Below are 12,263 nucleotides of genomic sequence, written 5' to 3'. Positions count from 1 at the left end.
CTGCCAGGCGTCAACATGGGCATCTTTGCATACGTTCACCAAGTATTACTGCCTGGACAGTCACGGCTTCTTTGGTCGTTCGGTCCTGCAGGACTTTTTGGTGTGATCTTAGTTTGCAGCCCACCACCGGGGATGGTATTGCTCATGATGTATGACCATTTAATTTTGTGAGTCTCTTATTGGGATTTATTGTGAATCGCAATTAGAGACTTGCAAAATGAAATGTACAAGTGTGTCTCAGGCACATTTAGCGATTCCCAATGGGGTTGCAAATGACCTACCTCATTAATATTCATGAGGCAGGTCACAGTTTGTGATCCCATTGGGAATGGCCGCACTCACAGGGATGGTGGCCTGCTGGGCTCAACAGACCACCATGTCTGTGACTGCTTTTCAATAAAACAGTTTTTTATTTTTCAAATGCAGCCTGTTTTCCTTAAAGAAAAATTGGATGTATTTTAAAAGTATTTTAAAAAGAAAAATTAAAACTTTCCTTTTAATTTTTTCAGAGTAGGCAATGGTTCGTGGGACCCGTGGGGACCCCTTACCGTTTGCGAATGGGTTAACACCAGTTTGTAATTGGGGTTAATTGCAATTGTTTTGTGACCGCATTCATGGTCACAAAACAATCATACATACCACTGCGACTTGCAATTAGGAAGGGATGCCCTAGGGACATCCCTTCCTTATTGTGAGTCACAGTCCCTATTTTGTGAGTTGGTAACTACGTACCGACCAGCAAAATAGGGATGGTACATCATACCTGGCCTTTTTGCAGTTGCAAACGGCGTTTTTCAACATTTGCGACTGCAAAAATGCATTGTACTTCGGTCCCTTAGCATCCTTAATCCATTACCAAGGCGGCCCTCTAGTTTTTCGACACAATAGTGATAAAGACACACTTCGTAGTGGCTGGCTCTGCCTGTTGACTGGGTTCACTGTGAAGTCATTAAACGTGATTCTCTCTTAGTTCTCTGGGCGGCTGTTGGAGCTGAATGACCTAGGCTTAGTACATATCAACAGTCCGTTCATGTTGAGGGTCCATTGGTCTCTTATCTTTTGATTTATAACTTACCTACAATAAACCACAAGGAATCTGCCTTCATCTGCCTTGATCTTCCTCACATTTCTGGAACTGAGATTCAGCGTTATCCAGTGTCTATCATACTTATTTTCTTTAAGGAGGAATCCTTGGAAGTGAGCTTATTTTCTTTGCTATGCATGGTTTCCTCAGATCACACAAAAGATCCATAAACAAACAAGATCCTTGCAAGAAGTTTGCCATGTATGGTTCTTCAACCTCTGTTTCATATCTCAACTTGCCTTATATGTGAGATCTGGATTGAAAAAGCTCCCTTCTTTCCCAGACTGGCTCGCCCTTGTTTTCTTTAGGAGACATGATCAGGTAACATCATGTCATCTTGGCAAACTCTGTACTGTTTCTGCCTGCATTCCATGGAATCCTAAGACTCACTCACTTTAAGATACAGGCTCTCAGAACACGGTCCAAAATCGTATGTGAGGACCAACCTCCACAATGATGTTACAGTTCGTCTTTTGCTTGGCTATTTCAAAATATCTGATCGTCCTAGGCTAGGCACGTATTTTCCACCCTCTGTTTTTGTCCCCTGTGTAGCTACATAGGTTTACAAATGATCTCCAAAGCAGGAAGTGACGATAGATAGGCGCCATTCAAATTATAGCACATCTCTTTATTGTTATTTGCTGCATCTTGTCTGCTGTTCATCGAGTGAATCTTGTGCATGCACAGCTTTCTGTTATAGAGAAGACACCGTCTTCCGTTTTTCCAGGATTCAGGGTAGAATTTACTTGATTGACCTCCAGTGTCTTAAGTTGCCTGTCACTTGTCCCGAAAATGATATTTCCCTAGTGTCCTCTCCTCCCTTGTCTATCACTGAGGGCAAGAGAGCTCCAAAGAATGGCTCTGGCGCCCAGTGACCTCAGCTTGGCTTAATTCCATACATCTACATATGTAGAGCATTTCCTTTACGTTGTTGACTTCAGTTAATGTTTGACTTGAAGTGTTTTTTTTATCTAATGTAATCTTAGAAATCAGTACTACCTTTAGATGAAGATGAGGATCAGTGGACCTAATACACATAGGGTGCATAGGAACAGGCGCGCTGGGTGCAAACAAAGAAAGTGCACCTTATTACGTTGAATGCAGTGCCCCCAGGGAAGCTGTGAACTCGCGCTGCCCTGGGGCCAGCGCATTCACGTGAAAAACTGAGCGGCTGCTTTAAAGCCACTCTGTGTTTCACTGTGCAGGGGGCAACCTGCCTGCACTTTTAAGGGGGATTAGAGATCCCCTTGCAGGCAAGTGCAGTGAGTGACTGTTTCCACCTGCAAGGGAATATCTGGGGGATCCATAGATCCCACTTTGCCCCCTCCAGAGGGCTGCCATCAGGAGGAGCACTGAAGCTGGGTACTGTCAGTGTGTCTTCTGACAGCTCCTTTGCCTCTCCACCCACATCTATAATACAGCGCAGGTGCAAAGGCAAAAGCATACCCTCATTTGCAAGGGGCCACACCCCCATGCAAATGAGGAAATCCCCTTTGGTGATAATGCTGGTGGTATACGCGCGCCAATACTATCGGTATTACAGAAGGGGCTGCACAAGAGACTGCAGCCCCTTCAGAATACCAAACTGCCCTGGGGGCCCACAAAGTGGGTGCAAACACCTGTTGTGCCTCCGGGGCACTTTATGTAATATGGCCCCAGATGTTTTCTGGTAAAAACTGACTTTAACGAGTACACGTAGGTGGCTGTTTTTTTTTTATAGCCCTAATTTATAGGGTGTGGAGGAAAAAAGATAAGTTAAGGTTTTGTTGCTACCTCTGGGGATCATGGTGCAGTATAAATTCCCCTTCTTTAATGAGTGCCTTTATCCTGCTTTATCTTAGTGTTCCAAGACCTGGAGACTGAATAGCTTTCCGTTTAGACATTTAATGTAAGTCTTCAATCTTGCACCACAGCGTGTGTTTCACTTGTGGTGGAGAAGGTGATAGTCTGGAGAGACAAGGTTCTAAATTGGTCTGTGACTCTCTTGTAAGCCAAGATTCAGGCTAAAGAAGAATGTCTAGTGCATGGAAGTAGAGGTCATCTTTAATTTTTTAACAGGGTGTTTAGCAACCTTCATTTCAACTCTGGTTCTCAGGTTTAGTTATGAGATGGAATATGATGCATGTTTTACCAAGTATGCCATGCATCCAGTCAATAATCAATAGCTGTTGGCACGGTGTTGTAACACTACAAATTTGTTTACACGTGGTCATATTCCTACATCTAAAATAGCAGCTGCTTGCACCATCTTGTAGCAAATTGCTTAAGTTAACTGCCTTCCTTTGTTGTGAGCTTGGAACGGAAGATTACCGCAGGAGGTGTTGCTCATTAAGCTATATAATCATGTCCATAAGAAAATAGACTCATACCAGAAATTATTATGCCTACTCCAGTATGTCAAAAACTGAACATCTACAAGGAGTTTCAACAAAAATGACTAATTTCCACCAAGAATTAGTGGACAAAATACATAAATCTGTGACTTTAGTTATGGATCTGCTGGCATCTGGGTTTAAAGAGTTATCCATTAGATCTTTAAAGAAATGTGCTTACACTGTGCCATTGAAACATTATTAGCAACTCTTTTGCTAAATGTAACCTACCTACTATTGATATCAGTGGGAATTGCAAGTGCAGTCTAAGCTCAAAATGCACGACCAAACCCCTAAAGTTAAAATTGAAATGAAAACTGAAACACAATAATTAAAAGAAAAATGTTATAAAAAAGGCAAAGAATGATCTAGTGTCAGGCTTCTACTCAAGGGCCTGCGACAAACCAGGTAAGTATGCATGTATGTATGTATTTAGTATTTGTTTTGCTCCAACCTAGCCGAAAAGGCACCAGTGTGTTGTATAGTATTATCATTGTCATTGATACATCAGGGGTCTGATTCTACTGCCGGCTCACCTATGTGCCATAATTGCTAAGTATTTCCTCTGTGAGCTTTGATGTTCAGTTGGTAGCATGTTCAGAAGGTCAGTCATTTTCTTGAAAGGACGTGTAGTTCAGTTTGCGCACGTATCTATCATAACAAACATATCGTCTAGTGCTATACCTTTATAAAAAGAAATACAAGTTGATTTTTAAGCTTCTCAAGGCACATTCATCATCCTGGTAACTATCACAGTTATTCTGTAGATAAGTCTGTGTCTTTCAAAATCCAAGCACACTTCAGGCAGGATTACAGTTGCAGGCTAGCCTAAACTAGTGTCTGGTCTTTCAATTAAACTTTCCTGCACTATTAAAAAACCTAATGAAGGATATAGGCTCTGGCTTAAAAGAGATTTACAAAACGATTAGTCATTAATACTTTTTGAAATAGAATGAGAGGACGACAGTCAAAAGTCTTTGTTTGGTAGACGGGAGTCTCTCACAGTTATTCATTGACAGGTGTGAAAGCACACAGGCCCCTATTCAGTGAAGAGCAGTAGCTTGTAGACTTTTCAGGACCAATTACAGGTGTGGAGACACGCGGGTCTTCAATCACCACATCACAATTGCTTGTAGGTTTTTCGGGGACTGTGACAGATGCAGAGGCACATGGTTTCTCATGTGGCAGATCACATCTGCTCACAGACCTTTCATGGCTGGCAACTGTGGTGTAGGAACATCAAACTCTTCACTGCAATATGTTGGTTACTGGACTCAGCCTCTGCTCCTGGGAGAAGATTTACCACGAGTCTGGCAGATTAACACCTTCTTTTTCTTGTGTTGCAGCAGTTTAATTTTGTGGGATGGTCCCTCCAGAGGGTGCTCAATTCTAAAATGTTGAACCTGACAGCAAACATGGCTGGTAAAGCCTCCAAAGCATTGACTGTCTGAGGAACATATGATAGCCAGATGACATTCGGAGGGCTGCCAGCAGGAGACGCATAGACAGTACGCCACCTTTTAAGTGGCGCAATGTCAGTGCGCTTCCTGACAGCTTCTTTGCCTCTGCACCTGCATCTATAATATGGCCTGGGCACAGAAGCAAAGGGATTCTCTCATTTGCATGGGGCTACGCCCCCTTGCAAAAGAGGGAACCCTCTTTGGTGATATGTTATATGTGTGCCAGCGCCATTGGAATAACAGAAGGAGACACACAAGCATCTGAAGCCCCCTCTGTAATACCAAAGAGCCCTGGGGGTCCGCAAAGTGGGCGCTAACACACCCAGGGCACTTTATGTAAGTCAGCCCCAGATGTTTTCAGGCAAGGTAGGGAGGAACTGTGTCTGGGCCAATGATTGAATTGAACAGTCAGGTCAATTCATGTGCAAACGTATTACAGAAGGTCTTGTAAAACAGTGCCAGAAACCCTCTGGTCCTGGAGTCTTGAGAGGCTTCCGTCGGGCAATAGCAGAGACAACCTCTTCAGTCTGAATGGGGTGATCTAGGGCCGCCACCTGATCTGGTGACAGCTGCAATGTGTGTGCATCGTGGAGATAAAGGGTTGGACCCCCCGAGGTAGAGTCTGCCCCTCGTAGAGTTCCTTATTAAAGTCTCTGAAGGCAGAAGCAATGGGGCCATCTCCCATGACTTTGGAGCCATCAGGGGCAACATATTCAGCCTTGTCTAAATCAATACCCAACCGCTGCCAAACCTGTGGAGTGCCAGTGCATTTATGGACGCATTCAAGTTCCTGTACGTGGTGTTGCAGGTGCTCTGTTTTTTCCCAGCAGAGTGTATTGTCTGCCACGAAGACTGCGATCAATTCCCCGTGGATGACAGCCTTTAGGATTTCCCATAGGGTGGAAATATAGGTGTCAGCTGTGTCATTCACTGACAGGAAAGCAACTATAGCCAATATACCCTATTTACCACCTCAGGCCTCTGCAGTATGGTTTCCTGCAACTTCCAGGTTTGTGAGTGACACTTACCAGGAGAGTGGGCCAGGATAAGGGATACCGTGGCATGGTTCAACAGGGAGCAGGGCTAAATCTCTGAAGCTGTAACTAGTGCCTGTAACTTCTGCATGCCTAAGAAGTGGTCTAGGTAAGAATATGTTTTATGAGCATGAGAATAAAATGTGTAATCCCGAGAACCCTTAAAGCCCATCTCCCATAGCCAGTGCACTCCCTCCCTGAATAAAGCCCCAGTGTGACCATAATGTTGGGCCAATCGATTGAGGGGATTGTTGAATACTAAGTTGAGGTTCCTCCCCAAAGGTACCAGTCTGTCTTGGGAAGACATAATCTCCTCCACCACCCAACGAAGAAAGCGCTCCTGTCCCTCATTCGGGGCATACAGTGTCTCCAGTGTAAACGTGTGAACACCTAAGCTCACTGTATGCGCCAGAAGCCTACCTTTGTTTTCCACTAATTTGGATCCCACTTTGCTTTGGAAGGAGTGTGACACCAGTATAGCCACTCTGGCGGATTGGGAAAGAGCAGTTGAAAAATGTTGATGTGGGTGAAAGCACGGAAGCGCAGCCTGTGGCAGTCACTGGCAATTAAGTGGGTTTCCTGCATATGCAATTAGAGTTCCCTGTGGTCGAAGTCCCGTCCTCGCCCTTCCATATCCGACTCAGACTGTAGACAAGCCAGTGTACATGTGTGCCCAAAAAGTATGGTAACCTCATTTTCTGCATGTATCCCCCATTTCAGCAAACCAGAAGAACTGAAAAAATGAATAAAAGCAACAGAGTACTCCAACTAGAGTTCAAAAGGCGTCAAAGAGTCCCATCAGTCTTGAGGTTATCAGGTTCATGTGGTGGCTCAAAGGTGTCTGACTCCCACCACCCCCTCCCATATCCCCAGGGTTGAACTGCAATGCGAAAGCTCACTTGAATGTCTCAACAGCCTTCATGTTGCATCTGTCCCTGCTGGATCACCGGACAGCGTCTCTAGTACTTGCGCCACTCTCAATTGCAATAGTCTCCAGATCAGATCTAATCCCCTTTGGCAAGGGTTTTTTCTGTTGCCAACAGGAGTATTTGCCTGCCTGCCGGTTGTGGGTCTGGCCTGAGGGTCACCAGCAGGGGCGTCATCAATACCCAGCAGCCGGCATCCGTCCGTAGGGGATCAGAGTTGATGGAGCTTGCTCTCTAGGTAGAAAATGATCCGGAATCGATGGCCCTAAGAGTATGAGATGCCTTTACTCTGCAAAAGGCAGTCACTGTGCGGAACTCTCAGTGTTTTTGCAATGTAACAGCTGCAAGGTTCTGGTATAGCATTGGTGCTTGTCCTTGGAATCGCACCAGGTGGTGGTCTCCAGCTGTGCGGAGGATACGTTCTTTGAGCTGGAAATCATGGACGCACACTAGTATGTCAGCAGGTGAGGCCTGCCAGGTCTTGGGAGGCCCACTATCTACACGGCCAAGTTGTATTTCCATGTCAGAGGGCAATTCCAGGATGTACCAAAACAAGTCCATGGTATATGCTCCCAAGTCTGTGCCCTCCGCATTTGTCTGCATCCCCTTATTGCATATGTTGTTACACCTGGACCAGTTTTTCAAGTCCTCAGCCTGGGCCTGCAAGGTAATCTGCTGGTCTCTGAGCCTGAAGACCTCCTACTGCAGCTGTTCAGTCTTTTTGTCCCAGCTTGTTTCGTGGTTCTGGCAGGAGAAGACTCTGTCACGCAGTTAATCAAGATCGCAGTGGACTTCCTTGAGATTATTGGACAAGTCCTTCTTGATTATTTGGAGGTTGTTGCACAGGAAAGCAAACAGGGCCTCTAAGAAGGAGCTGGTCACTGGTCCCTCTGATTCTTCACTATCGAGGATGTTCCGGGGTGGGATGTGAGTGACGATCTTCGGTGGGGCCTCCTGTGGTTTCTTCAACATTTCCTTTAGGGGCAGTCTTTCTTTCCTCCTGCAGAAGCCATGGCCTCTTCTGCAGAAGTGTGGGATGGACAGAGTGTTATGGGTGTGATGAAGTTTCTCTTCACACGGCAAGAGAGTCAAGATGCGCCTCTCTACCATTTGTTGGCCATGGTGACACCCCAGCCAGGCACCACCTTAGGGCTCCTACCTCGTTCCCCCACCTCACAGCTCTCCCTACTCTGCAATGGTCTCTCCCAGGGGCCCTAACAGTTTCACCTTCAGTATGTGCCCTGCCATTGCTGGGATAACTGTTGAACGCAGGTTAGGGACTGTTAGAGCAGCATGCATGTTTGCTGTGGCTTGCTTGTGGCTTCTAGGCCAATGTCCCTGTGGGCTAATCATAAGAGGCCTTGGCCGATCATCTCCAGGAGTGCATTGTGGCCCGCCAGTTCACCTGTCTTCCAATGGGCGAAGCCCGCATGTGGCCCTGTGGGGCAGAGGGTGCAGCTAGCGTTGAGGACCAAAAGGGTGTCCGGTCAGGTAGTGAAGGTCAACGCAAGTTGTCTTCCTCAGTTCCGCTAATATCACAAGTTACACCACCCCCAGGGGTCCTCAAACGCAGGGCTCAGCGGGTCCTGGAAACCTGCATGCCCCACAGAGATGCATGGAAGAGGGAGCACTTCAAAAGGTGAAGTTGTCTCATTCTCAGGGCTTAGAGGTCTCAGAAGCCAGCCCCCAGTCCTGCTTCCCTGCATCAGCTACCGCTTCACTATCGGCCCGGGGAGCTACTCACTGCACGCTGTTGGGTGCGTGATTGTTCTCAGGGCTCTGGGTTGTCTCTGTACAGGACCTAGTGTCTAAACAAACAGTGTGTAGTAGGCCGCATAGATGTCTGGGTCTGGGCGCCCGCCCAGGGCCCTCTCTACACTTCTCTCTGGGAGTCGCTGCCCTGCTTTTCTGAGGTGGAGGCATCACAGAAAGCTGGCAGGTAGGCGCCCACCGGGGGTAGAGGAGATCAAAAGCAGTCGCCATTACAATTTGTGTGGTCCGGCTGTCACTGCAAGGGCCCTCGCCGGAGCTGCACTGCAAGGGAGCAGGACTTGCCACTTATAATTCCATCACTGCCCCGCAGTCTCTGGAGGTGGCAGGAGCTTTGCGAGCACTCCAAGCTCAAGATACGGGGCCGAGCTGCGGGTATGGAGAGACGAAAAGGTATTATTTATCCGTCCACCATACTGGCCACGCCCCCCCTTTTTTTTACAGTTCTTGATGTAGTGTACATTTTACAATGTTTTCGCTAAATGACGGTTTCTTTGCAGCATCTAGATACACAGGGTCTAAAGAAAGCCTGGCCATATATTGTGTTATTTAGATGTTTGCTTACATACATCTTGCCCTGAGAAAGAAATAAGTATAGTACATTTTCTTATTGTAGCTTTCACTGGATATTCATCGTTCTTGTGAAATGGTACATTTCTATTTGACAGATAATCTGTCCTCCTAGGAACACATACACAATTATTTAAACTCAGGGAAAGTCATTATTTTTCTATGTCCATAGTAAAGATGTAGCTTAAAGGCTTGGTATTAAATAAATAATGCTTTTTTAGTTAATTTCCATTGAGTCTCAGATGAGCAGATTAATTACATTTTATTCTTGCAGATGAAGAACTAGCCACACCCCCTCTAGATGGCATTATTCTCCCTGGAGTAACAAGGCAGAGCATTTTGGACTTGGCGCGCAAGTGGGTGGGTATTTTGAATCCATTATTACAAGTAGATTTTCAAGGGATTGTGATATACGTTATGTCATTTTTCTCAGATATGCCCAGTGAATAAACATTGCTTGTTGTTTTTTCATACTGCATCATTGATAGCCTTGCTATGGCAGAATCCAACATGATAGAAAATCCTGTAATTTGACATATTTGCATTAATAATTCTTGGTAACCTCTAGGTATGAGATCTGTTCTTTAAGATTGCCTAACGAGGAACCAGACAGAGGGGAACCTAGAATAGCTGACCGCAACTGGCTCCCTAACCAAAGAATCCTATTGGCACCAACTTAAAAAAAAAAAAATGTTTACTTTTGTTTTTTTTCCTGAAAGTTTAGCAGCCCCGTAGCTTAGTGCCCTAGGCCTCTACATAGATGGCCTGTTGACCACACCTGGAACCAGGGGACGTAAGCATCTGTACAGCTTGCACGGGACCTAAGTCTCACCTCTGCAATGGCCCTTCTTCTGTTTATCTTCATTTATTTTCCCATGTCTATGTGATTTTTAAACTGTCATGTTTTTTTTTTAATTTTCTTGTAGCAGCTATATTTTCTATTTTTCAGTGTGGGTCAAGACGATTTTGCATCTGCCTTATATCATGGGATGTGTTTGGAAGAGGTATCTATCTTGTGTTTACCATCATGGAGGATGTCACTGCCATTTGAGCAGAATGTATCCAGCCAACTATTGCTTTAACTGGATATTTGTTTTAAACTTGAATTAAGCACATCCGCAACATGGGCATATTAACTCCAGTTAGAGTCAATGTTGTTTGAAAGGGTCATACATCTCTAGTATGTAGAAAGGAGACTAAAAGGGATGATCTAAGGTATGGACCGCCACAATTACATGGCGTTTTCAGTATTTGCTGCATCAACCTATGTCCAGAGTGGGATTACATTTGAAGTGGTTGCTTTTAAATATGACTTGATGTAGAACTTTATCCTGTACTTCAGTATAGCTCCACTGGTCTACCAATTGCTTTCAGGTACCTCCCTCTATCTGAGGAGTTTGATATCCCCCCATCATCCCAACATTGATACGCCATTTGCCAAACCACATAAACCTTTCTTATTCCTTGAGGATATCAGTTTTTATGAGTGCATACCACTTGTTAACTACTTTAAAAAGGTTTCTTTTTCTTCTGCTAATCTTTGGCCCTGACCTTCCTCCTGGAAATCCTGTGAGCTGAATATTTACATTCCTAAGTATCTGAGCTGAATATTTGTTTTCCTGAGCATCAAAGACTGTTTTCGAGGCAGGTGCAGTGCTGCAAGTGAATTCTGTGCTGACTATATCTGCAGTAATACGCTACAACACTGCTTCCCCTCTAATAAGTGCCTCAAAATTGTCAGCTTACATCATGACTCCCAGGAAAAGCAGGCGGTTTGGGAGAAATACATCATTTAGAACTAGCTGCTCACAGGATCTTGGCTTCTGAATATATTTGTAAGCAGCCTTAGCACTCGCTCTCCTGCACAGTTCCACATTCCGAGCTAGGCTCATCATTGCCACCAGAGATGCGGTCTTGACTCAAAGTAATAAGCTGAGACTGCTAAAGCATTAGGAGTGTCTTCCTCGCCCAGGCAAACACCTCCATGTTTTTTCCAACCACCTACATGCCTTCAGATATCACACACTACAATGCGCCCATATTGAAACATCAATCAATAATATCCTTTCTTGCTTCCTACCAATAGTACATTAAGCCCACCATACTTGTAGATGGAGATAGCACCACCACGGTAGCTCCCAGGTTAAAAACTGCATTTTTAATAAATGCAGTGCTCTTAAAGAAGTACTTTTAACTGCTTGATTCGTATTTTTTGTTTATATATTCACAACCATTTGTGTGATTATTGTCATCCATCCAGAATTAATCTTAAATATATACTCACATTTATTTGCACACACATAAAGCAGCTATCCTTCCCATAATGTCTTAAAAGCGTGCAATCCCCACGCATTTTTGCAACTGCCTTTATTAATTCAATGTTTTATATAATACTGTATAAATAATCAGCTGAATGAGAATAGCGTTGGGTGGGTGGTGATAATAAAGAATATCCCATTTCCATGTTGATTACATTGTCAACATTACTACTCCTCGAAAGACTTGCCTGAGATGTGCCGCCTTTTTAGTTTCTACAGCACAAAGCACTTCTAAGCATTTCTGTGCATACTGGTAAGATGTAAGGGGCTGGACCTGTTAAAGTACTATAACATTAAGACAAGGATGGTGCTGTCCTTATTACTGCCTGATGGAGAGGGGCAGTGCTTCTGATACCCATAAGGACATATGAAGAAGAGTTCAAGGAGGAAAGCAATTTCTTTGAATCGAGAGAACCTGTGCTATTCTCCATTATATTTCTTTCAGAGGACATTGGTGTGGAATGCAGTGAGAGAGACTCGCTAAAGTCCACAAGATGTGGTCAGTACTTAGCCTGACAAATATGTCTCATACAGCTCTGAAAACAAAAGAAACAAATGCCATATTGATGCCATTGGTCTCAAAGGACCTACATATTTCAGCTCCATTAGCTGCGAAGTGCAACGTCCAAATCTTAATTTGGAGATTGGCACTCAGGACCAACTGAACTTAAAAGATGACCCCGAGAGGAGGAGACTAAAGCGGTCTGGCCTCAGATGGAGGATCATCTT

General features: G+C 44.7%; 1 protein-coding gene across 2 annotated transcripts in view; it reads left to right on the top strand.

Moving 5' to 3' along the window:
• BCAT1 (branched chain amino acid transaminase 1) overlaps window positions 1–12,263 on the top strand; it is a 183,046-nt gene that overhangs the window by 155,657 nt on the left and 15,126 nt on the right. For both annotated transcript variants that reach the window (XM_069228580.1, XM_069228579.1), the window contains exon 8: window positions 9,491–9,576. In XM_069228580.1, the coding sequence (XP_069084681.1) occupies window positions 9,491–9,576 (86 nt within the window). The remainder of the gene's footprint in view (window positions 1–9,490; window positions 9,577–12,263) is intronic.

Source organism: Pleurodeles waltl, chromosome 4_1 (genome assembly GCF_031143425.1).
Source record: "Pleurodeles waltl isolate 20211129_DDA chromosome 4_1, aPleWal1.hap1.20221129, whole genome shotgun sequence".
Classification (NCBI taxonomy): domain Eukaryota; kingdom Metazoa; phylum Chordata; class Amphibia; order Caudata; family Salamandridae; genus Pleurodeles; species Pleurodeles waltl.
The sequence above is the reverse complement of the archived record's forward strand: the minus strand, read 5'-3'. Positions and strand labels throughout refer to the sequence as shown.